Below are 26,746 nucleotides of genomic sequence, written 5' to 3'. Positions count from 1 at the left end.
CTTCAAGCTTAACACATCTTAACCTACCTTTGGGGATGTCGCTTGGTCTTGCCTTCAGTGTGTTGCATACAGCAGCATGTTCGTAATTATCCTTTTGTATGAATGTAGTTCAAACTTAAAACTATCCAAAAGAGCTGTCTCCCACTACACAGCTGCCAATTATGAAAAGCAAGTGATTTCCTGTGAGAGGCCAGCTGCTTCCATAAAACTCTACAAAGTTTAAGGAATTCATTCTGGTTTTTAAGCTGCCCTGATTTCCTCTTTTGAGAATTGTCTGAATTGAACAGAATGCATTTTGTTTCAATACATTAAAGTCTGGAGCCAATTAAAATTGCCCAATGTGTTGTGTTATATAACCACTTACTAAAATTAAAATAAAATAAGACCGCTCCATCTTGATTTCGGCAGAGGAATCGATTTTGCAACCATGATGACAAAATGATTTTCTGAGTCAATTACTGCTGTCTGACATGTTTGAGATGTGTAATTATTTAAACACACAGCTGGAGTTTAAAAAAAGCTTTTATTTGGGTCGACACCCTTTACATTTGTAACACTATCAAATAAAGGAAAAAAAGGTGAAAATGACCTATGCAGACAGAATAAAATAAAGAGAACATGAACTCAACGGTCAATTTTAAGTATTCCATACTTCTCGATACCTCTTGATAGGGGGGGAAACGAGTCCTAAACGTATAGACTGAATATGAAAAATAAATGATTTTCCATGTCAACTCTAAGTACTGGAACAGGTCTCTGATCGAAGTACGCATGCCATTATCGTCACCGTGTTCAGACATTCTACTGACCGGTGCATAGCAAAGCTTTCAAGTGTCCTTCACTCAAATGATTGCTGATTTAAGTGTGTAATGCGCCTTTAGTCTGATCAGAGTAACCAGCCACCACTCTTAGGGACGGTTCTGAGTGCCCTCCATTAAAAACATGCTGTGATCAGGTCCTTTTTCCTTTAGTTCCAGAGCCCCTCAAGGCTCACCTGATTCAATGATTCAATACTGTGCCATACAATGCTGCAACATAACTTGTGAGTGAGCCAGGGTTTTATTTAATATCTTTAAGCAGAAAACTGTATTTACCAAAGTCATTGTCATTTGGTGCTATTAGATGGTCTTTTCTAGCTTTGGCAAGTTTCATCAAAAGGAATTCCCTGCGCTCCATCCACTCTTTTAGTTCCTGGTTCCCATGTGCCAGCTTACACAAGTCGTCCTCCGTGCACGTGCCTTTGAGGAACCTGTCAGACGTGGGATCAGATGTCAGCCTTCAACAGCTAATGGAATCAGAATCGGTCACCCGAGACGGATCTTTTATACGTTTGGCGGCGGGCGATCTTACCTCTCGCAAACTCTGAAAGTGCCGGTGGGAAATCGATACTGCCAGCAGTTCTGGTCATCTTCAGAGTTGAAAACTTTGTCTTTGTGTTTTTCTGAAGTGATGTGCTGCTGCCACTGCTTGTCACTGTTGCAGTTTTTCCCACACAGCCAACAGTGATTGCCAGCCTGTCAAGACGCAACAGAACATATTATTTTGTCATTTAGATCCTGTTACACAATTCATTTGTCTCCGCTTGTCATCTTGATTGGTTTTCTTTCTTTTGTTTGCTTTGAGGTGAGGTTTTATCTAACACTTTAAGATTAGTGATTAGCATCGCTTCTTTTTTATGTATTTACTTTTTCTTTAAACCACTTTCCAAATTAACTGAAATAAAGATTCTATCACAATGTAAAAGCAAGGCATTAGGAATGCAATGATTCTTTTCCCCATTACGTAGAGATTCTGACCCCTAAACTGATTATCTACCAAAAGCAAATACAAAAGCATACTACATAATAGGGTTGGGCGATAGGACGAATATCTCTATTGGCGATTGGCTGAGTCCACTGACGGTTGATTTTATTTATTTATTTGGGGGGGGGGGGGGGGGGGGGGGGGATTTACTTTGCTCATTTAATGGTCTAAATTATAACTAATTAACCTGTAAAGTGCAATTCAGAACATGCACGAATAGGAACGGGTGTTGAAGTTGAGATGGAGAGGAGAGATGGAGAGAGCAGCAGTGGGGAGGAGCCGGGGGACTTGGTGTGTGTGACTGACTGTGCCCAACACAGCGCAGCTCAGAATCACAGACCGCTTCGGAAGAAATCACATTTACGAGTTATCTATTTAAAACCCAAGTCTGACGCTGCCAATACCAGATAGCCTACCCTACCACCTTAGATCACTTTGGGTTTGGGTTGCAGACTCTATTACACCGTTTCCTAACTGGACGTGTCGATGTGAACGAGCACCAGATTGTTTCAGGTTTTTTCAGATGTCCTGCTCCGTGCATCAGCTGAGCGACTGTTCTATGAATGTCTTTGGTTGTTGTCCGATCGATTGGTGCAGAAAAGCAAGCAAGTCAATTTCTAAATCATAGGTTCAAAAGCTGTACCAGGTTAGCAGTACTAGCACACATCACTGTTTTCAATTCTACATTCCTACAACAGAAAAATAGAAACTAAGAAGTAAAAAAAAAAAAAAAATTATAAGATTTGGATTAAAACTGGGAAATTGGGAATATTACCCACATGTGATTGAATTTGACCACAAGACATTTGTGTTCAGACATTTGCTGGTTTGTCAACTCACCACTTCTTCAGCATAGTCTGTTGGCATGTGAATCTGCTTGCCATTCTCCCTCATGGAGTTAGTGGAGGTCTCCTCACCCCAGCCAGGCTTCTGAGACTGCAGCCACTGCTCATAAAGCTGATCCAAATCTGGAACTACATCAAGGGGGAGTTGAGTGTGATCACTTGTCCACAATAGCTGTGGTGCATCACATCTGAATTCAACTCTCTTAAGACCAACTCACTGTTGTTCTCCTTCATGTAGGTCCAAAGGTCTCTTTCCTCTGCACTGTGAGCAAAGGTGCAGTTCCCAATGTATTGGCACTTCTTGCCAGCAGTCACATGCATACAAATCTTAAAAAGAAAAAGAAGAAAATAAATGACAATAATAATAACTTGGTGACAACTGCACATGAATTATATCAGCAGCAGCACAAAATGAAATGTGTTTTTAAAAGTTTTGTTGCCAACCTTAGGTTGAGAAGGCACATACCTCAAACTGAGATGGGATGGGCTTTTTGGTTGGAAGTGGCCGAACAGTTGTCCACTTTTTCCGTTCATTGGAACTTACCAGCACCACCCGTCTGTCCTTTGACCACCTGAGACACAGATAATTTGTCAATAGGTTAAGGCTAGTTAAATAACCTCGAGACAGTTTCTCCAGACTCTAACCAGGACATGCTCCACGAGAGAATCTCTAACTAAGTTAATGAGGCCTTTAATTAGCTTGCATTTTCCAATGCTTTAACTGCTGCAACCCTTTGTGTCATCAGGGACTTCAATGTCTATAACAGCTCCTACAGGAACTTTGGGTTCTCCTCAACTGTGCATGTGCATGAAAGCAGATTTTCAGGCCCACTCTTAAGCGTAAGAGCCAAGTCTGTGCACATACACAACATGTAGCTGGGTGGAGAGAACAGGCCCACTCTTAAGAGTAAGAGCCAAGTCTGTGCACGTACACAACATGTAGCTGGGTGGAGAGACAACAGTATGACAGAACATGCATGGAAGGCAGGTCCATAATTCATATTGCTCTTCACAGGGTTGTGACATACAGGCTATGAACACACTGCAGCAAAAAACAGCTGTCAGTCCTGTCAAATACATGAAAACACTGGTAGCTGCCATATTGGTCTGAAGTAAACATGACTATGGTTACAGTCAGATTATTTACAGCATCAGATCGGAGGAGCAACCGACGTACAGTAGACATAGTCATAGTTTACTCTGCTCCAAAGTGAACCATACATAGTATGTGCATTCACTCTCATAAATTCAGCTGTCACCACCAAATTCCATCAGTGTGTGTACACAGTCAGAGATACTCACGTGTGTCTGGCCTTGGCCGAACAATACTTCTTGTTCTTGTCTGCTTCACTCAGCTGGCCGTTTCTCCAGCACTGCCCACAGACGAACATCATCTTCAGATTCGGGGGTCCAAACCTCTTTATTGGTGCATTGGGAAGCTGCTGATGAGATCAATTTGGATTGGATGGATTGGATGACTAAACAATCAACACCACAATTTCAACAGTCAATCAAGTGGCAGGAACTCAATTTATATATTGTTGATCAGCCATTCATGCTACAAAATATAGCTTCACATTGGTACCACACTGCATAAACAAGGAGATGTAATCAAATCCAAATCCTGTATTTCGCATTAAGCAAAATGCACATTACACATATCCTACTGGCAGTTAACTCACAGCACCCGGCTGTTTTGTTGACAAAACATTTGATGCAACATGAGATTGTATGTGTGTGCTGCAGTCACTCAGAACACGTTTCTCCTCTCAGTTAAACCTGCAGAGCTTAGAGCTAGCACAGCCCGGTGGGAAAAGTGAGACAGTTCATCCTTTTCTCCAGCCAACTGTAAAAACACTAACAGTTATTTGGCGTCTCTACAAGGGGTAAATGGGCTGCTGAAATGACATTGTAGACACTAGAGAAAATATAGAATAAAAATAAATAAAAATAAAAGTTATTGTTCTTTCCCCAATTTTGGTGCAGTATCAGAGTGAAGAGATGAGGCAGATCATTTGTTCTGCAGATATTTTTACTGGGTGATCTTTTTTGAACCAACAGCACTGATGGAGAACACCAATATGGGATAATAAATAAAAGAAAAAAGAAAATAGCAGCTTGCAATCAAAGCAAAACTTCTGTGAGTGAGGCAGAGATACATAACTGATGCTTTTCAAAACAACTTCCTGAAGCATGTCAAGGCTTTAATTTTTAATATATTCAATATTAGACTGTGCAATGCGTGGAGCCTAATGCTACTTACTAACCTGGCAGACTGCAGCCATGAAAGATGTCAGTAATGTGAAAGGATCTTAATTGGTTCTTTTGGTTACGTTCCATATTTATTACAATTTAAAGGCTGCTTAATGTCTTTAAAAAGGAAAATTATACACACAGGCCTAAATGTGTTAGTCTGTGTGGCTGGATGAGGCATTTTCAATGTTTAACCATGTTTCGTTTTTAACCACTGAAGACTACACAGGAAATTACATATATATTTTATATTATTAGAGCTCTAGGCTAGAGCCTCTAGCCCAGTCATTCCCAAGGACTGGGTCGCAGGAGATTTTATTTGGGTCACCAAATAAATTGGCAGAATTTCTCCCATAGTATTTTATTTAAAATCTATCCTATCTATACTAAGTCCTATCTATACTAAGTCATATCTATACTAAGAATGTCCGTGTCCATGTGTGTGTGTGTGTGTGTGCGCGTGTAGTGTGCCAGATTACTAGTATCTTAAATACTTGTTTGTTTTACTGATGAGGAAAATAGAGCCTGTTAACTCCAGCTAAATGCACTTACGGTAATTTGTCTCATTTATAAAGTATTTAAAATGTTTATATTATTTTACTGCTCTAACCAATTATGTTAAAGGTGACCTATGAGAGTGGTAAGAAATTAGGAAATGCAAGCAGCAACATGAGACACCCAGTGGCTACTGTTTGAACCTTACCTGGGCTCCTTGCAAGGTAGCGGTCACACTCCAAAACTTCCTTGCTTCCTGGACAATATTTTCATGAGTGATGCCTGTGTGATGCAAAATGAATAAATCAATCAGTGTAGGAAATTAGAAAAATATTTTGGGGGCAACTTTTGCCCCACTGGCAAAAAATGGTGGCATTTACAACATTTCGGGGGCACTTAGGGTTGCCACGGGTCTGCAAAGTACCGGTACTTGAAATTGCTTGGATTTAAGAAAAAATAATCAAGGCCATAAAAAAGCTTGGATTTATAAAGAGCTCCTTAAAAGTGTTTGGATTTAGCCTACCAGAATCTGGGTTTGAGCCTTGTGCACTCTGTCATCTCAAAACACTGTCATCTCAAAATTCACCTATGATACCATTTGTATACGTCACGCTTCATACACATTCTTCCTATCTACAGTATCACTCCCCGTGTAGGCTACAAGTATACAGCAATTTGCTGATCGCTGAGCTGTCATTGGCTGTTGTGCTCTCTCGTAGGCATTCTTAGCTCAAATATAGAGCTGGTCGCATAGGTACCCTGCAGCAGTCGATACATTTTTGTTTTTATCTCTTTTTCCCCAGGCTTTACTGCTTGAAAAGTCCTTGAAATGTATCATTCCTAAACAGTGGCAACACTGAAGTTGCTAAAGTGTAGTGTGTGTCTGTGTGAACAACAGCACTGTTTGTGAGTGTGTCGTTCATTATCTTCTTCTGGCAAACAGCTTGCAGGTGCCAAGTGTGTGTTAGAGATGGAAATGGAAATTAAATTAATTGAATGTAAATAAAATGATCCAAATCTTAGGGGCATTTTCTGCCCCTTGATCAGGGTTTTTAGGGGCATTCTGAGATTTATTGGGTGCATTTTTGCCCCTGGCTAAATTCCTACACTGAAATCAATGTTCATAAACGAAAGAATTATCAACAAGGCAAAAATAAAACGAGGATGAGAAAAAGGACTGAAGGCACATCCAAATGCTAATGCAGCGCTGTCACCAACATAACACTTTTTAATTATTCACAAGTAACCATTACATACCAAATTGAGGATGAAAAAATAAGCAAGACAAAAACATGAATTTGCATTTCTTTGCATGAATTTCATCAGGCAGCGGGGATCACGAGCTGGACGGCTGCTTAAGCTAGTTCTATGCAGTGGGGGCTGCTGGCAGATGGTGTTGAACGTGACAATGAAAATGAGGGAGAAAACGTGAGGAGGAAACATTGTAAAGTGCAGGCCCAGCCAGCGGTCAGGACTCACCAAGCTCCTGCTGCATCATCCAGACCTTCAGCTCGATGAGGCTGTGGGCGTAGAAGCAGTCGTCCTCTCTCACACAGCCGTAGCGAACCTCGTGACGACACAGGTCCAGCTGGCAGTGTGGACTCAGCTCTCTGATTTTAGAATAACGCACCGTATTCTCCTTTAAAATGTGGACCAGGCACCTGAAAGAAAGAAAAACACAAGTATAAAGTAAAAAGTATAATGCTCACAATGACATTCCAGACAACCATGCTGCATTACATTAAACAGTTTTGATACAGACAACTACTTAGCAGATGTCTTATAGTAATAAACCAAACAATGGTTTCAGAGAAATGTGAAAGTACTTACTTATGATCTTCAAAATCATGCTTTGTCACTGGATGAGAACAAAGAGAAGGGTTGTCCTTGTTGGTTTTGCTGATTATTCTGGGTTTATGATCAAAGCATACCTGTAGATCAGATAATAGACATTGGAATATTTCATTATGGTTTGTAACATTTTTTGATGTTTTAAGGCTTTTTGCCAGACCTGGAACGGGCCGGCTAATAAACGTCCCAGGGGCTTACTGACTCCCCATTGTTGAAACACACATGCGTGAGTGTTGAGCAGCACAAACAGCATAGCACTGGGAGGAAAGAAAGCACTGGGAAGAATTGGATTGGACCGTTGAAAAGTGGGCACATCTGGGACGAGGGCCTGACAGACAGCGACCGCACTCACTGCAGTGCCTACCGAGCAGAGAGGGAGATACAGCACTCCCCTAAAGAATTCATTTTACCGGACACATTTGAAACTTACTGGTCACGTTTCAATAACAGTCTATATTACAAACACATTATAATGTAAATACAGCGCCATGCACTGTGTGCTCGCTGGCTGGCTCACTGCGCCCAGCCCCAGCATACAGTATATCTATTCTTGTTTCTTTTAATAATACTAACAGGTTAAGGATAAATCTTAAGACACCCCTCCAATGACCTACAAGTGCTGGGAATGTTATACCACTGTGATTCTATTAAGTATAATTAAACTACCCACACCTTGATATCATGCAATATCTGTTAAAAAGTCATGACTCACTCCACAGAGAAACATGAATATCCCATGGTGTTCCTGTAGGATCTTGGGGACAGTCAACCTGATGCTGCAGTGGGGCCCAAAAGGGTCGAACAGCAGCTCCCTGGAGATAAACCCTTTTCGCTCCAGGGTCCAAACATCAATCTCTTCCTGGCAATATGCAAATGTGCAGTGGCCAGGGTATAAGCAGTCATCCCCAATGGCGACCTCTGAAACCACCAAAGGTAGCATTTTAAGCAGTGACCACTAACGAGTGCAACAATAGCAAAGGATAATATCAGGATCAAGGTCACAGCACCTAGACAACGGATGTTACAAATATTCCTGTTCTAAAATATTCCTATATAATAGTGAAGTGCTGTGGAAGGAATAAGAACTATGGGGGCTTTAGAGTTAGCAATTTAGTTTCAATTATTTGGGCCATTAGACAGCAGGATAATCTTCACAAACGTGTACCACTTTTATGACTTTTGAAGCGTAAATGCGTTTTTTGGGTTTTTTTTACATGATTTTCAGTAAACGTTAAAAAACAGTCATAAAAGTGGTCCACGTTTGTTAAGATTATCCTGCTGAACACAAATTTCCACTCCCATAAGTTTGTGTTAACCACAGACCTTATTTCATGCATTTAACCAAAATCCCCATTCTAAAATCCCATAGCCTTTTCTCCCTAAGAACCAACATGGCGGCAATTTCTGGCTAACCCTAGAAAAATACATCATCCCTGCGGTACTCTATTGACAGAATATATTATTTGCATCAACACACTTTTTGGGAGACTGGTTGGACATTAAAGCAGCTACGAGCAAGATTTTCGATTGTTATTAAACAGAATAATTACAATATTGATGCATCACATCTTACCTATAATAGTAGCTGAGACCAAAGCCATGTGAATCGGAGATTGCTCTCTTGATGATTATAGAGTCTGTGTCTGTCTACTAACCTCGCGTCACCAGGCTCTCTCTCTCTGTCTACCGGTGGGCCGATAAACCCGAAGTGAAACGAAACGGTTTACGGCAGCTGCCTGCCTTCCGCCGTTTCACTCTGCCTAGCAACAGACCATAAACAAGGAGAACGCCATGCAGGGGCTTGCTACTACTCTCGCGAACATCTCTCGTTATATTCAAACAGTTTTTTGGAAGTAATTTTGTTATTTTGTGGTTATGGCCGAAGTGGCTGCCGCAAACCGTTTCATTTCACTTCCTGATCTGCCCCGGCCACAGACAGAGACAACACTGGCCGATTCACTCGGGGTTCAAGCGAGAATACTCTGCGTTGGTCACGTCTACTATTAGAGGTAAGATGTGATGCATCGATATTAAATTTAGACTGTTTAATAACAATCGAAAATCTTGCTCGTAGCTGCTTTAAAGCTGCAATTATTATTTTTTGGAAAAACAAGGCTGTACTGTGGCTCCAAAAGGACTGACCAAAACAAATCTGACAACAATTATATTCTCTGAAATGACAGTTACCTTTGCAAATGTAATAAGGTCCAACGTATTGGTTTTTAGTTGGTCTAGGTCGAATGAGCTTCCAAGTTTTGTCTGGAACGTGCTTGATTCTGCCAAGTAAAGCATCCTTCTTACATTTGTGTTCTTCGGTATGAAGTGTGTAATCCAACACGCCGGGCCCTGTGGATATCAAAGTAAGAACATAACTAAGAAATGGAGTCTTATCCCAGTCAGACATCAGCCACTAAGACGCTGCACTTCTGAAAGTGGACCGTGAAACAAGACAAGTGTTTCTCACCAGTTCTGACAAAGCAGATTGAGCACGCTTGTTTGAATTCATGCGTTTCAGCTAATGGGTTCTTTGCAAGATCCACAGCAGCAGGAAGGCTGCCCACAGGCATACCCACAGCCATTCCCATGGGGTTGTCATTATTGTTCAGCTGGAATTGGGGAATAAAAACAAATTTTAAAATGTATGTATATATATATATATATATATATATATATATATATATATATATATATATATATATATATATATATATATATGTATAAATGTCATAGCAGATAATGCTTAGCCATAATTCATAACATGAACAGACAGATAAGTACCTGTGTAATGAACGGACTCGGACTATATTCTGGAGGAGACGGAGGAGAAAAATCAGTTAAACAATGTCCAACATGCTAATTCAATTTGCTACAGTCAGTGCATTTAGTGAAGGAAACATTATATATAAGATATAACTGCATCATCGGCAACCTCTGTTTAATTTGACTTTGGGGAATGGAATTGTGTAGTCATAATGATGATGATAAATAGTGATGATTTATTGATCACTGTAAGGACATTTTCTTTTGGCTTGCCCCTCTCCACAGGGAGTTCAGAGTACAGAAGTAAGACTCAGGAGCTGGTAAGGGTTCAGATTTGCTCTAGGACACTCAAGGGCAGATGTGTGAACCTGGGTCCTCTGAAAGACAGTGTCTAGTCCGCCCTGCTGCACAAATATAAACAGTAGAAACCCTAATCCAAATAGTAAAGAGAGGTGACTAAGCAGAGCAGCTATCGCAATAACATACCTGTCTTATATTCTGACAACGAGAGACTGTCCAGGGAGTCCAGTGCTGAGGGGAGTGAGTCCAAAGTCTCCATACCAAAATACGCCGTTGATCCTGATTTGTGATATAGCGCGGGCAGATTGACGGTACACTGTTGGGAATCGTGGTGGAGAAAAGGGTTCATGTTCATGTTCATGTGAGATGGCATGAGGAACGGACTGGGCATGGGCATGGAACTGCCTGAGGCAATACTGGTTGGCAGAGGGAGCGGCCCCTTCACTGTGGGTATGCCCTGAAGGAAGAGACAAACAAAAGTCACATTTGAGCCAATAGATAAGACGTGCTGTCGCATCGTATTCATTAGCGAGATCCTCTGGTCAGATCTGCACTCACCATAATAGATTCTGGGGGGCCCGCTTGGTCCAGTAGAAAATCAAGGTCATCCCCAATGATTTCTCCATCGTAATCTTGACTGGACACGGGCAACAGGCAAGACGTGTGGGTTCTAGATCCGTTGACCAATGTGGGCACGGGAAGAGAGACAGACGCAGACGCAGGCGCAGACACAGGCAGGGAGACGGGCTCGAAGATGGGCACCTCGGGGGCCGGCACAGAGGAGATACTGCTGCTGGGAGGAACTTCATCCAACACTTTATCATTCAGAGGCGGAGGCGCCGCCGCCGGGACTTGGACCGGGACCGGAGAAGCACCGTCCTGACCCAGCTGAGGCACTTCTAAAACACACAGGGTGGCGTGGGGGATTATTTTTGCTCGCCCACCATCATATATCTTCGATGATCAAATCATAGCTGTTCAAATTATGGTGACTTACCTATTTCTATATCTTCCACTGAAGTAGAGCCATGAGAAAACTGAATGAATGCAAAGGGTGGCATTAAACCATTTTTTTCTCGTAATAGTATATTTTCCACTGTGCAGGGGGGGAAAGGCATCATATCCCTTACCTTGTCCCCTGATGCGTCTGAATAACTTGATCCACGCAGGGCATTCAAGGCAGGCTGTTAAAAGTGGAACACCACTCAGTTTACTTTAAATATTAATACATTATGTTGCTTATGCCACATATGGCAGGCAGATTTTGTGTTTGGAGTGATCATCACAGGTTGAGGTAGTTCCAGAGACACACCTACCTTAGTCCGAACATAAGCTTTACGGATTTTCAATCCTAAGGTTTTGGCAAGGTCCTGAGTCAACTGTATGACACTGGGATCCTAGGGAAACACATCACATACACACAAGTTAGTTATTCAAAAAGCGCGTGGACAGTATTCACCAGCCCTGATTTGTGTGCATGTTTTATTATGCAACAAAGTGATATAAAACTGTCTCATTTACAAGCAGTGGAGTAGCTTGCTTAATATAGCATGCATATTGAGAAAGCAACTGGACTGGGGAATTAAGGAACTTCCATGATGATGAAGACAGGACCGGCTCAAACAAATGGTTCACCTATCTATTATGTTAGCTCATGTCAGCAGTCAGCCACTTGTTAATGTTCATCTCTATCCATCCATCCATCTTCAACCGCTTATCCGGGGTTGGGTCGCGGAGGTAGCAGTTCCACCATTCCCTGGCCACATTAGCCAGCTTTGACTTTGGGATCCCTAGGTGCTCCCAAGCCAGCGTGGAGATATCTCTCTCCCTAGCCCTCGGTCTGCCCCGTGGTCTCCTCCCAGCTGGATGTGCCTGGAGAGTCTCTCACAGATAACTGAGATTCTCACCTTCTCCCTAAGGGAGATGCAAGCCACCCTCCTGAGAAAACCCATTTCGGCCGTTTGTATCTGTGATCTTGTTCTTTCGGTCATGACCCATCCTTCATGACCATAGGTGAGGGTAGGAACAAAGATCGACCGATAGATCGAGAGCTTTGCCTTCTGGCTCAGCTCTCTTTTCGTCACAACGGTGCGGTAAAGCGAACACAATACCGCTCATGCTGCTCCGATTCTCTGGCCCATCTCCCGCTCCATTGTTCCCTCACTCGAGAACAAGACCCCGAGAAATTTGAACTCCTTCACTTGGGGTAAGGACTCATTCCCTACCTGGAGTAGACAATCTATAACGACAACCTAATTCTTAAGTGACAATTACAATAGGAAAATCCCTACATACACTAGGTGGCTTTAGCTAGATAAAACTTAAATTAAAAATTGTTATAGGCTACAACTTACACACTGAAGCACTGATATGAGCAGGTTTTAGCTTCAATGTTCCCTTCAATCCAGTTGCTGTAGCTTGGGTAATTTGTTTATAGCTCTGCTTATCACTCAATGATACCAAGGATAATTAAGTTTGTACATTTTATATCCAGAGGTCAGAGGTCAGCAGCTATTAATCAACAAATAATGCTGCAAATAAGTTAGACATTGAATTCCAGTTGCTCAATTCCAGCTAAACTAGCAGGCTCCGATAAACACAATGTGGGCATTATTGGCAGTATCCATGCAGCAATCAAAACTGTAGAAACAGAACAAACCAAATGGCTTTTTAAGCTGAGCTAAGGCAGCCAGAATCCCCTCTCCACTTCAGGCAGCTATCAGTCTCCAGACACACAGCAGCATGTGCCCAACAGCATCACAAAGCACGGCTGGCGCACATGCCCATTTCAATTAGCTTATTCCTTCAATGCCCCTGTCTCCCGTGCTTCCTACACCTATACGTTGTGCTGACATTATCAGGTAAGTGCAATTGACCAATTGCAATTGTGAATTGACCTGGATATGAAGCGTCCATAGCGCAAAATAATAAGTTTGTTTCTTGAAAAAGATGTTATGACATCTTATTATGACATCTTACCTGAGGCACTGCTAGAGAACATTTGGCAACAGCCTCATAGGCCTCTTGATATCTCCCAAATTCTTTCAAGGATTTTGCTTTTCTGTAGAGCGCTTTGTAGTTCCCCTCATTCAGATGGAGAGCTTTCTCACAGTCTTCTAATGCTTGGTCATAGAGTCCCTAAGGGGAAAAAAAAGGTTATTTAATTTTCTCAGAATCAGAACAGATATACTGTACGAGTCTGTACCTATTCAACACTTTGAGATGAATCATTACAACATAAAACATGTGGAATTACAGTGCGTCTACATTCCGCTGGGGAAAATTGTAATTCCTGAAAACCTGTATAAATATGTTTTTCAACTACTGTAATTCACTGCCACTAATTCAAGAATGAGGTTTTATTTGACCATGACACTTGCAGTTAGATGTCCCCAGCAATCACCTGCTGCCAGTTCTCTCTAGTAAAGAGGAGGATTTGGGGTGATAAGAGTTCCGGCACTTTTATCATTTCATTACTGCATCTTAGTACTTTATCATTTCCTGATGCTTTCAGTTGTGTTTCTGATAAGCCACACATAAGGAGAGCTGCATAACGAGTCTCACAAAAACAGTGAGACAAGTAGATAAATAAATCCATTCATCATCATGCCTCTAAATTATACCTTTAGGTTGGTCATTTGCTATTTCATTTATTCATGAAAACAAGCATTTGATTTATTCATAAAAACAAGTAATTCATCATCTTCCTCCCTTGTCAGTGTGTTTTTATTGCTCCATTAAACTGCTCAACGGTTTTAGAACCCAAATTCCATCTGATGGAATCGGAGTATCTGACTGCATCTCTCGTTAACTTCTCAAAACTAATGTCATGCCATGGCAAGTGGCTTTAGGTTACACCCCCACCCCCAAACCCACTGTAATAAAAAGGTAAGGAAATTAACTGGTGAAGATCTGGCAGATGTGGTGAACAGCAGCTTTGTTTTGCTGTCAGGCTAACATAAATGCAATAAGCTATGGGAGTGGTTGTTTGTTTTTCCTATGGAAAATGACCTTCTTGCATGTGTGGCAAATGATGAACGTGTCTGCAATGCAAATAGATTTGCATCGTAGCCCGGCTTGACGGCTTGAGCAATTATACTAAACAAAAATATAAACAACACTTGTTTTTGCTCCCATTGTTCACGAGTTGAAATAAAACATCTAAGACTTATTCCATGGGCTTATTTCTCTCAAATTTTCTTCACAGGTTTGTTTAAATCCGTATTCGTGCGCACTGCTCCTTTTCCAAGATAATCCTTCCACCCGACAGGTTTGACATATCATGATATTGATATATGATTATTGCCACCTGTGCAATAATCATACTGATTCATCAACAGTATAATTATTCCACAGGTGTGCCTTGGGCTGGTCACAAATAAAAGGCCACTCTAACGTGTGCTTCCAAAATGTTCATCTCGACCGAGTTTCAAGATGGAGACCAGTCAGTTACTTCATATCACAATAGCTATCAGCTCTCAACATAAGTCAAGTGTGACATCTGTTATGACATGTGTCTCGTGACTCATCACCCCATCCTCAATAGCCAATCAGCCCCTGTCAATATGACGTCTGTTATGAAGTCGCTGCTGAGTCTATGACGTGGCAGTATATATAGCCATGGTCAGCGCATCATCAGCCTCTTCCTGGCCGTTCACCTTAGTGGTGGCTGTACCTGGGCCGATCGTCTTTTCTGGAGCTGTGTTTCGCCCCACCCACCTCCCCAGTCCACCACCAACGTCTTGACTCCTGAAGAATTCCCTACCGGGGGGGGGGGGGGATTCTCTATCCTAGACTGAGCAGATGCCCTCCTCTCTCACCACAAGAAGAGGGTCATCTTACCACGGAGTCATTACGCCAAAATTAGTTGCCATGCTATTTGTGAATAAAGCTTGCTTGTCAAATTTTACCCACTGGTCTCTCATGATTGAAATGCATATCCTTCATGTGAGATCCATAGTTCAGTAACCAACTTTTTTTTTTAAGATAAAACTGCAAAACAAGCCAAGAAGTAACTGGTATTGGTGTAAGCCAGGCACAAGTAATTGAAATCTCCGAGAGGCTTTTGGTGAGGAAGGCTGTGTGATGCTGTAAAAGCCCTGGGCATCGCTTTCAAGTGCCGAAACTCCAGGGATTTATTTCTCTGCACTGCAATTAGACTGGGGCTTAATTTACACATGATATTGCTTCTTGTGCCCATGTGAGTGCTTTGTTTCTGCACTAATCAAAGACTTTTTTATTGCACTACACTGAGCTACTGGTCTTATCAGTTGATGTTTGTCCATTTGGTACACGGTGTGGCGATTTCATGGCGTTGGCGTTTTTCATGTAAACCCGGTCTGCCAGTTACCTTTTCATAACGGGACAATAACATTTGAACAAATTAATGAACAGAATTACAACCAACAATCAGTGTTATGGATATATCATCTGCAGTTGCCACTTCTTAAAAAAAAGAAGGCAAAATCAATAATATTCTCTCCCTAATGTGAGAGTACAAGCTGCTACCTACTCCTCGTGGGAAAAGTCTGTCTTTCTGTAATACTGCCCAAGTCGTGTATGAAAAGGGTCCCAATGTGATCGTCGCACTACAGGTGCAACGATCAATCGTCAACTATTAAATTAATTACCAACTATTTTGATCATCTATTAATCGGTTTGAGTAATTTTTAAGGAAAGGGTGAGGGGGGAATCGAAATTCTCTAATTCCGGCTTCTTAAATGTGAATATTGTCCAGTTTCTTTACTCCTCTATGACAGTAAACGGAATATCTTTGGGTTGTAGACAAAACAAGAGACTTGAGGACATCATCTTGGACTTTGGGAAACATTGATCGACATGTTCAGCATTTTCTAACATTTTAGTGACCAAACAACTAAATCAATTCACCGATAAACTAATTGACAGATTAATTGACAATTAAAATAATTGTTGGTTGGTTGGTTAGTTAGTTAGTAGTTGCAGCCCTATGTCACAGCTTACTTACCGGAACAACGTTCAAGTAGGCTGCGGCTCGATTTGCATACAGCTTTTCCCATAATCCCGTCGGAACGGAGATTTCTTCAGAGTCGGCGTATTCCGCTATACTCAAGGCCTCTGTGTACATTTCAATGGATTTGGTCCATTCGCCTTCTCTAAATACGTCATTTCCTTCACCAAAAAGATTCCACACCAGGTCCTGAATAAACACCTGAACAGACAAAAGCAACCGTATCAGTATGGGAAGGTGAAAGTAGTCCATTATGAGGCTGATTTTCCCTTTCATTCATGTGCTATTTTATGTCCTTAAATTAATCAAACAGAACACATGCTGTAGTAGGAGGGACACTAAATAAAAGCTGTAACAGCAGATCAAACGGTAAACATCCTCACCTCGTACTGCTCTTGAGTTCCTGGAAATGGCAGAGTCGACCTGAATGCAAACAGCACACAGGTACCATTCAAGTTTCATGTGTGATCAAGTAGAATAACAGGATATTGTGAAATACATGCATGAACATCAAACTAATCCTGCTCAGCGTGAGGCTGCAAAATCATGTATTCACATCACATCGCCATTTGAATTTCCACACTTCATAACTCATAGTATATTGGCAGATCAGCAGTATTGATACATTTAATTTGGAATGTCTGACATAGTTTTTTTTTTTTTTTTCAAATCATCAAGATTAAAAATGGATCCTAAATCCTAATCATAATATGTGGGATTATCATTTTAGCCATAGGCTGTGATCCATTAAATGTGAGAGCTATAGTATATAAGCAGTAGTCTGTCCTCTCTTATCAATAATGGTGAACAGGTGGCCAAACTAAATTAAGGAATCACCGTGGCGTCACAAACTCTCATATGAGGTCAAAGTGTGGATATGTGGCGAAATACCACAGGGTTGCCACTCTTTTGGAATGATACATTTCAAGGCATTTTCAAGCAATTTAATTTCAAGGAGAAATTATACTTGGCACGCGAATTTCGATGTTTCAACAAGAAAAACGAAACTGTAACTAGACTCCACACGGTCCACACGACTGCAGCATCTGAACACATTGTAGAATTCTATATTTTCTCCTGATAGCTGGTTGTGGTTGGCCTACTTGACGATAGCTTGCGCCACCATGGCCTGTGTGAGAGAGAGGGGGGGGGGCTAAACAATGTGGGTTACCTAGGCCATTGTTTCTTAAACTTTTTCATGTCAAGGACCCCTAAACTGACACAAATTAGACAACGGACCTTGGACCTCCATTTGATAAGATTTTGTCACAGGGTCCCTCATCTGCTAAGGTTTTTGCTTTTAGATGTTTTATTACAGAAAGTGTATGAACAACCCATGACCAAAATAGTCATAGATTCTGTCAAATGTGTCTTACTTATGGATGGAATTATAGTGAAAATATATGATACCCCTTTTTGCTGGGGACCCCCTGGAATCCCCTCAAGGACCACTTTGAGAACCACTGACCTACTGTAGGCAAAAAAAAGTATCATAGGTGAATTTTGAGATGACGGAGAGCACAAGGCTCAAACTCAAGAGATTCCTGTAAGCTAAATTCTTCAAGTCCAAGGCAGCATTTTCAAGTACGTTCCAGACCCGTGGCAACCCTGAATACCAGATCTGAACACCTGCATCACAGCAAGCACCCAAAATGAATCTAAAATGTACTTGACCGCCCAAATATTAACATTATATGGGGAAGTCCTGGAATTGTTTGACTAGGTTCAACTGGCAAAAGTAAGGATTTGCCAGGGGAAAAAACTGAAATTCAAAGAAATAATCATGAGTATCTTGGTTATCGTTTAAAAGTTCAAGTATGAATTGATGTTGATGCTACTTACACTAGACAGAATTGTTTGTTTTCTATTTTCATTCAGAAATCCATCCATACTCAAAAAGAGAAGTTTGAAAATTGCAAAGCAGATTTGGAATTTTCTTTCCTGGCTGAATCAGACTTGGACTTCTTTGTACAGTTAGATCCGTGGGCCGACTTTCATAGTGGCCCCTAGTGCACCGTGCACCACACATCTGCATTTCATTCACTTTAGCCATTAAAAACCCATCAGGACTATCCAAATATATCCAAATAACATCCAACTGCTTTCCCTTGAAAATCACTAACTGGAATACATTGCCAGCATGACCACTTTCTCTCAATTAATTTGAGAAAAATACACGTTTATTAATCTCATGTTTCAAGCATTATCTCACCATCACTATGTCATTTACTTCAAGACATGGCACACTATGAGACATGGCACACTATGAGACATGGCACTCTATGAGACATGGCACACACTGGTCAATTCAGTCCGGATTAAAGCTGAAATGATTCCTCGAGAAACTCGATTACAAAAAAATGACTGATGCAAATTATTTGCATCAACGCTTCGTTTAATCCATATAACTATATACAGCTCACTGTGATTCACATGGATGTTAACTGTCGCACAACACGCTTACGCCGTGAACCTCCTTCCAAGTGACCTGCAGAAGGAGGCGCAGTTTGCAAAATGGCTCAAAACAACCGTGTCCAAACTGGATCATTTCAAACTGTGAGTCTCAGTGTGCGTGCGTGTGCCTGTGTGTTTCACCATTCTACATTGTTAATTCGCGGGGGCAAATGTGGTGAAAACAAAGCTGGTTAAAGCTGACAGGCGCCTGTAACAAACAGCTACCAAATCCCAGCACGGAGTCTGGCTGATGTCGTTATCCGCTGTCCTGTTTTATTCCACTTTTTACTCAGCCGTGTTTCCACCTCTGGAGCCTACCACTTCATTTCAGCCTGAATATCATCGCTCCCTCTCTCTGTGTTCTGTGTGTGCTTGCCTCTCTCGCTAGTTCAATTACTCGCCCTGCTAGTATTGCATTAGTATTACCATTAGTGCTAGTAGTAGTAGTAGTGCTAGTATCAGTCAGTACTGGCATTAGTGTTTGTGTTCAAGTTAATGGTATTATTTAGTATGAATGTTACGGTTAGTGATAGAACATTTATTTCTGTTCAGTTCAATTCAGTCTCCTTCATCAATATTAGCTGAACAGTATTGCCTACATCTTCATAAAATAAACTATCAACTATTACAAATATTACACACAACTGCATACAAGCATCAATGATAACACTGTAGCATTGATGTGTACAAGCCTAGTCACACACAGCTGTGTAGACTATACGTTTTTTTATGTGTTGTTTACTACTGCTCTTTAATAAAGCCAAAGTATTGCTTATCCGATTCCTCGATTAATCGATGGAATAATTGGTAGAATGCTCAATTAGTAAAATAATTGATAGCTGCAGGCAACCCTAGTCCCTAGTATGTTCTGTTCAAGCTTGGTCTTTTTTTTTTAATCAAAAATACAGAATCATAAAATACTTTAGAATAGATCATGGTATACCAACAAATTCAACTGTATCTTGTAAGGCCTAATGATACGCACGCCAATCTGAAGACTGTAAACTCAAATAAAATTGGTGAGTAGGGGCAATAGTCTTGGGTAATCTTACAAAATGTCAGTGTTCACTTTGTGTTCACCACAAAGGGCTCTGTTGGACTGGACAACAAGAGCAAAGACCCTTTCTCCTGCAGTGGCAGTTCGAAAAACAAATTGTGGCGATACTGAAGGTCTGTCAGGAGGAGCGTGATTATAAAGCTGCTAACATGATTGAATACGATGATATCCACGACTACAAACACACATTTAAACTAGCGGGCAGGAAAGGAGTCAGCAATCAGCTGGCTGGCTGGCTGGCAGCCAGTGCTTCTGGAAAACACTACATGATGCAAGACCGATTTGTCCTACTCTGCTGATGAATACCTAACTATGACCAGTGGGGAAGTTGTTTACTATTGGTAGAAACAGACTGTTAATTTATAGGAGATTCACATCTTCTGTCCTCATTGTCATGCACGCAAAATACGAACACGGTATTTTATGTACACTCATTAATTTTTTATTTTTGCATTGACACGAACTTCCTACAAAAAGCCTCCTCTTCAGTACTATTGTGAGAACATTTGGCGACAAGCTTAACGAGACGTCCCTAACTGTTTATGTCAAGGAACCTTCAAACAGACGGACCCCTACTTGATAGGACTGCACCTAACCCTCAGGCTCTTCTATGTTGCATCTCAAGACTACACTACTAAGTAAGAGCCCTCGTTTCACCCAGCCAAAATTCCTTAGGGAATCTGTGTCGGGCAATAAACTCACCTTATTTCTGCACTTTGAAGTCACAGGTAGGGTCGCATGGGGCAACCGTATTATACCGGAAGCCTGGTTGCTCCAAAAAGTGAAAAAGACAAAGTTTGACGAGATACGGTAGAGTCCAGACGCATAAAATGGAGGTTCTGGGCTAGTGCATGTTAAACGTTTCCACCGACTGTACCCTTTTCAACCTTTTTTTTTAAAGGTTGTTGGCAATTTGAGCAATGTGTCACATCTGCCATCTTTGTGTTCTGGGGCTGTCTAAAATGCATTGCAAAATGTCTGTTGAAGACTAAATGATACCAGTGCACATGCGTCTGTTTCCAGAGAACTGGCTGTATCTCATCAAACTTTGTCTTTTTAAAGAATAACCGCTCACTTTTTGGAGCAACTAGGCTTCCGATATAATAAGGTTGTCCCATGCGACCCTACCTGTGACTTCAAAGTGCAGATGTATGGGCCTGTGTCCACCTAGCGTCTTTTCAACAGCTCCGGCGTCTATTTTCAGTTGTTTCCAATGGGGGGAGAGCGTATGCGGGCGCACACGGACGTCTAGAGAAAGTGCGCAGCACCCAGCGTCTATTTTCACAGCGCTCCGGCGTTTTTGTGCGCCCGACTCCCAGCGCTTCCAGCTGAAAATATTGTAACTTTTCAGAAAGACGCTGGTGTCGGTTGCTCCTTTTCTGGCAACTAATCATATGGAGAAACTATCGCAACAGAGAGAGAAAGGCTCAATTGTGGGAGCAGATTGGCTAGACACTTAATATTTCTGGTGAGTGTTGAGCTAAATCACTGTATGTGTGTTGTTTGCTAATGTTAGCTGTCAGCTATCAAGCTACTACCGCACTGAACTAACGTTAGTTTCAGATGTTAATTGTGCGCTGAGATCAGCGCTTCTCAGCATACTTCCAGCGTTTAACGGTCGGAAAAAGACGCTAGGTGGACACAGGCCCTAAGGTGTTAAGATTCCCTAACAAATTTTGGCTGGGTGAAATGAGGGCTCTTACTTGTGTAGTCTTGAGACGCAACATACAAGAGCCTGAAGGTTAGGACTGCACCCAAGGAACCCCATGAGTTTTTTTTGTCATACAACTTCCAGAACTTTCTAATCTACCCTGTAGACTGGGATGATAACAATAGTGACAGGTCCACCTATCATCAGAATAGTCATCAATTATACTGTAGTACTTTATATAACTGTGCCAACTTCCACAGAATAGTGATAAGACCCAGTGACCTGATGTGACACTGTCACTTACTGAATGAACTGTAGTCCTTTCTGAATCTCCTGCCAGCGACTCCTTCTGTCCTGACACGCACCAGACATGTTTGCGTGTAATAGTCCTCGGAGTCAACACCTGTAATGTTGACACCACATTGGTTGTCACTGGCAAAGAATGACAGGGGATGACAACATTAGTGAACCGTTTCATGAATCACCAACTGTCGCTAGTCCAACTGGTGAACTGACACAAATCAAGATAAATATGACAGCTAACATATTACTGGCAAATTCTTGACGAGTTTCATCCTTCTTGCCTTGTCTCATCGTTTCGTTTACAGCTTCCGCATTTAGCAATGACGACACACTATAGATCCGGAACACAAGTTCAATTAATGTAGCTAACTTACTTATTTTTGTTGACTAGCAAGCCGATGACTTCAATAACCCCGTGGTTTACCGTTTACTAAATCCGAGGTACACTGACAATGTTTGAAGCAATGGGTGATAGCAAGTTTATTCGGAAACGATTTATCTTGACACTTAGGCAAGGAGGTCCATTATCGGACACAGTTGTGCTATCTCGGAGACTCGGACGAACATTGATTGAGCCTTTCTGCCTCCTTTCCAATAAACCCTGCACATGTTTCATTAGAACCGCCAACAAACTACTGATTGTGTCAAAGGAGTTCACCCTATATGTAAGCATCTCGCATTTTTCGTATGATGGACGGCTGTCGGCGCAAACCAATGTCAGAAATGCAGCCAAGCCCTGTCGGCGCTAACGCTAACTAGCTGCTGTCTGTCAGCAGCCTGTTATTGTTTTGGCTTCTCGACATCACTTCACACCTATTGTAGAACTATTTGTTGGCCAGATGAGGATGGATCTGGACTAACGTTACTGCACTACGCTGACGCTACCCGCTGATACAAGGCGTAGGGGGGTAGCGCTACGTTAGCTAGCCTTCGGATGCGCCTAACCGGTTTCGGTAACTGAAACGAGATCAATTTGACTTTGATCTCAGGACAATGTCAATCATTACAACGTAACTCTTCGGATGCTGTTTGAATACTGAGGACTCGCCGTCCAATTTTTGCGAGAAAGGAGCACCTCAGTTCAGACATGGATGTGTCCGATAATGGACGCATTCATGTTAGCGCACGTGTACTACCCGCGGCCGGGGAGCTCAAACTGTAGTAGACTTCATGTTAGCTATCACCAGCTAGCAAATGTTAGCAAGTGGTAGCTGGAAAGGTTGACAAGCTAACGACACGAAATTAGATTTGGAAGCGCATAACGGTTCACTCAATTAACGTTAATACTAGGCAGCCGAGCCGACGAACATTCTAGGAAGTAGACTGGCCCTAACAAAGCAAAGGCACGTCTGTCTTCTTGTACAACTTGAACTAACCTCAACGCAAACAATAGCGAGTTGTAACGTTAGATGTTTATCGCCTAGTCCAACCCTAAGAAACATTACATAGATGAGTGAATTATGGCTGAAGTACATACTTACATGAATGGATCTTTTGTCAAACAGACTTTGTGCTGGCGATCTAAATTGAGGAAGAGTGATTTACCGTTTTAGCTCAAATAACTTGGCTAGCTAGCTATGTCGCCGAAGGCCGCCCTTTGCTACTTCTTCTTCTCGTGAGGTTTGAGGGGCCGAGAGCAGACATCACAGTCACGCTGCTGCCCTCTGCAGGAACAGGTATGCCTATTCTTCACACTACACTGTGTACTACACTGTGTGAAACTCAATAGACTGTATAAACTACCAGACATCTGACCCTGCACCTTCAAAAGTATGAAGGCTGACAAAACCAAAAATAAATAAAGGAATAGCCTACATTTCTACATGCACAGAGAAAAGATTACGTGAATGAATCAAATAAAAAATGGACGCAGATAGGACAAATTGAATTGAATTAATGAATGAATAAAAAACTAAATGCATACAGAAATAGGGGATTCATACATTTATTCATATGGTTAATTGTGTGTTCATTTCATTCATTATTTCACATTTGGTCTGCATTTATTTAGTTGGCAGCTTGGCCATCCAAATACTCAATCGTCTAAGTTCAAATGTACACCCCACCCCTTCACAAATCTGCTGAACCACACAGCATCATTGTTCAGATCACGCAGCCTGAGGCAATGGGAAATCCTCTCTCCTCTTCCTGCAAATTGCTCCCTGACAGACACGTTAATACCACTGAATAAGGTTTCCTCTCTGAATGTATCACTATCTCGACCCTATCAGACTCTTTGCTTCTGCAAATGATACTCTGACTGGAACAGTGGTTCACAAAGTAGGAAATGGGGAGCCCCAGGGCTCCTTGAGATAGCTCCAGGGGGTCCTCAGGTAAAATAAGAAATAGCCCTAGTTATTTTTTATTATTTTCATTTAAGTATTTATTGGTTTTTCTCAATTATTAATGGTTTCATTTAGTCCCCAAGAGACAATAGAATAATAATTATTCTGATCAGTGGTTTCACTCTCCCATTATTACCTCCCACTTCTGGATTAAAGCTGCAATATATACATGTATACACATATACGTCACCCGAACAAAATCTTACTTAACAGCCAACTCCATGGCTTAACAGTTACCCGTTTAGGGGTCCTTGGCATGAAAAAGTAAACCCCTATACACTATAATAACACCAACCAATAGCCTCAATATACAAAGCCTTTATTTCCTTCTCAGGTCATCTCAAACTGTATTCTAAACTATGATTTTATTTCCTTGTTCAGGAAAACATACACTCCTGTAGTAGAACATGATTTAGTTGACATATAAACAAGAAATGCAATGAAACTTTGCAGGTGAGATAAAAAAAACAACAGCAAACAAGCAGCTTAACATTTTACCTCATAACACATGCAATAATTAACCCCCCCCCCCCCCCCACACACACACACACACCCCACACACACACACACCTAAAAAGAAATCAAGGTGACGAGGTAAGAAAACAACTGCATTGCATAACAGAATGTAAATGACAGCTGGAAAAATCCGGTGAAAAGTAGCAGAACAAGGGAAATACAAGTGTCTGTGTGTGAGTGTGTGAGCAGAGTTGTGTTCGACCACAGCTATGCCATTTTACGTGTGATCGAGCTGAATCTTTCAGGAAGTGTAAAGAGCACCCTTGCGGATGACCTAATGGAGCCAGATTTTTTAATTAGGTGATTAGGGCCGACTAAATCCGCAAAATTGGCTAATTAGTGACCAAAATGACTCAAGACATGTTCAGCACCATGGAGAGCTGCAGAGTGGATAAGCCCACAGGTGCTCCAGAGTGGAGGAGCCCACTGATGCTCCAGAGTTGAGGAGCCCACAGGTGAGCGGAATTATAATCAGCCAGTGAAGTTGACTAACCCCCTGGGGAGAGAGAGGAGAGGCTGCATGCCAACTGATGCCAACCCTGTGAGTGAGGCCTGACTAAATGGCCAGTCACACAGGGATGGGTATTCACCTAGATAGTAAATTCCTCTAGTAAATTGAAATAGCTCTAATCCAGGAAAGAAATCATAGGAGAGGTGAGTGCGGTAATGAGTTAATACATTCTCATTTTGTATAGTGTGTGTGTGTGTGTGTGTGTGTGTGTGTGTGTGTGTGTGTGTGTGTGCGTGTGCATGCGTGTGTGCGTGCGTGCATGTCTGTGTGTGTGTTTGACAGATTTCTGGGGGCCTGCGGGAAAACAAGGTTTTTGTGCACATTGATGGAAGCATTTCTTAAAAGAGTTAAATGCTAATTCTACTTCGCTGAAACTAAAGGGTTCTCCATGTGACATCATCAAACTGTGTACACTAGGGTGCCGGCCTTAACCATATCACCTAGAGATTTGGAAAGATACTGCCTTTAAGAGGGTTATTGTCTATGAGATAGAATACACATGTTCAAAAACCTGCTGTGAGTGACTTTAAAAAATAAAAATATATACACTGATGTTAAAGTCACTCAAAAGAAAAAATAAACACTTTACTTTCTGAACATGCAAAGCTGTAAATGCGGTAATGAATAATGCAACAGATGTAAATGCTGGAGTCAGGTGGCACGTATAAACAACCAATTATCTCCTTTTTCGGCTGCCACAGGGAGGGCAAGACAGGGGCCTTCAGGAAAGAGCGATTCAACTTCAATAGAATCTGATTTGAAAGTAGGGTTTATTCTCTCAGCATGGAGAAAATCCCTTTGTAAAAGATTTAAAAAAAACACAGTCCCCCACCAATTGCAGACTGCCTACAGTAATGAACAGCATCACAGTAAGGAGTGCTATAGGCTCCTCCATTAACCAAGCTTCTGAAAGGTTCCACAGCACAGGATTTACCATTAAAGGGGAGGACATCCAAGACGGTCTTGGGTTTAGCAAGACTTTGGATGTCAAGATGAAAGGCTGGGGATAGGGTTGTTGAATGGTCAGACATGCTAGGAAATAGGACCCCATTTACACCTGGCATTAAAATGTGTTTTGGGTGATCCGATTGCAATGGGATAGTGCTTGACCATATTAACCTGATTACATTTACACCTGGTATTAATGTGTGTCTCCAGTGTCCACATTGAGATCCGATTGCAATCAGTTCAGGCAAGCTCTATAAGTAGAGCGACAGAAAAACACTCAGTACGTTTACATGCAGAGTTAAGTCGAGCTATGGTTATAGCTTGATTAGGCTATTTACTCAGACTACTGTCATTGATAAGTCTTCCCACAATCACCATTAGTAGTAGTATTAATCTGAGCAAGGAATGCATCATCATCAATATGGGCACGATTCAAAGCAAGTTATCGAAACAAATCTTAATTATTAAAACGTTAGAAGCAGTGACAATTTGTACAGCAGATGTAGATCTACAGTGTCTTCATGGAGGAAGACAGCCAACCACTTCCATTATAGGCTATATTAATTTTTGTTTTTTCCCCTCTCCCGCCAGATTTGGAGCTATGCTGCCTAATTCTGATTCAACAGAAGTTCGTCCACAGACTCCCAGCTGGCCTGATGACAGAT

General features: G+C 41.6%; 1 protein-coding gene across 6 annotated transcripts; it reads right to left on the bottom strand.

Moving 5' to 3' along the window:
• Window positions 1-534: 534 nt before the first annotated feature.
• On the bottom strand, window positions 535-23,360 carry zc3h7a (zinc finger CCCH-type containing 7A). Of its 6 annotated transcripts, none has more exons than XM_083649191.1 (23): window positions 23,243-23,360; window positions 21,763-21,890; window positions 16,680-16,719; window positions 16,294-16,497; window positions 13,287-13,445; window positions 11,624-11,704; window positions 11,438-11,491; window positions 11,305-11,344; window positions 10,866-11,206; window positions 10,494-10,764; window positions 10,026-10,054; window positions 9,712-9,853; window positions 9,435-9,593; window positions 7,960-8,165; window positions 7,227-7,327; window positions 6,876-7,057; window positions 5,605-5,678; window positions 3,951-4,090; window positions 3,115-3,220; window positions 2,867-2,975; window positions 2,644-2,777; window positions 1,351-1,514; window positions 535-1,249 (listed from the first exon to the last, which is right to left on the bottom strand). In XM_083649191.1, exons 2-23 carry the CDS (start codon window positions 21,828-21,830, stop codon window positions 1,060-1,062), a joined length of 2,994 nt encoding a protein of 997 aa, XP_083505317.1. In that variant the 5' UTR covers window positions 21,831-21,890; window positions 23,243-23,360; the 3' UTR covers window positions 535-1,059. The 6 variants fall into 6 exon arrangements, with proteins under 6 accessions (XP_083505317.1, XP_083505319.1, XP_083505318.1 ...); XM_083649193.1 differs by having other exon boundaries at window positions 3,951-4,087; XM_083649192.1 differs by having other exon boundaries at window positions 10,866-11,203.
• Window positions 23,361-26,746: the final 3,386 nt, after the last annotated feature.

This window comes from Poromitra crassiceps (assembly GCF_964638095.1).
Source record: "Poromitra crassiceps genome assembly, chromosome: 13".
Taxonomy (NCBI): domain Eukaryota; kingdom Metazoa; phylum Chordata; class Actinopteri; order Beryciformes; family Melamphaidae; genus Poromitra; species Poromitra crassiceps.
The sequence above is the reverse complement of the archived record's forward strand: the minus strand, read 5'-3'. Positions and strand labels throughout refer to the sequence as shown.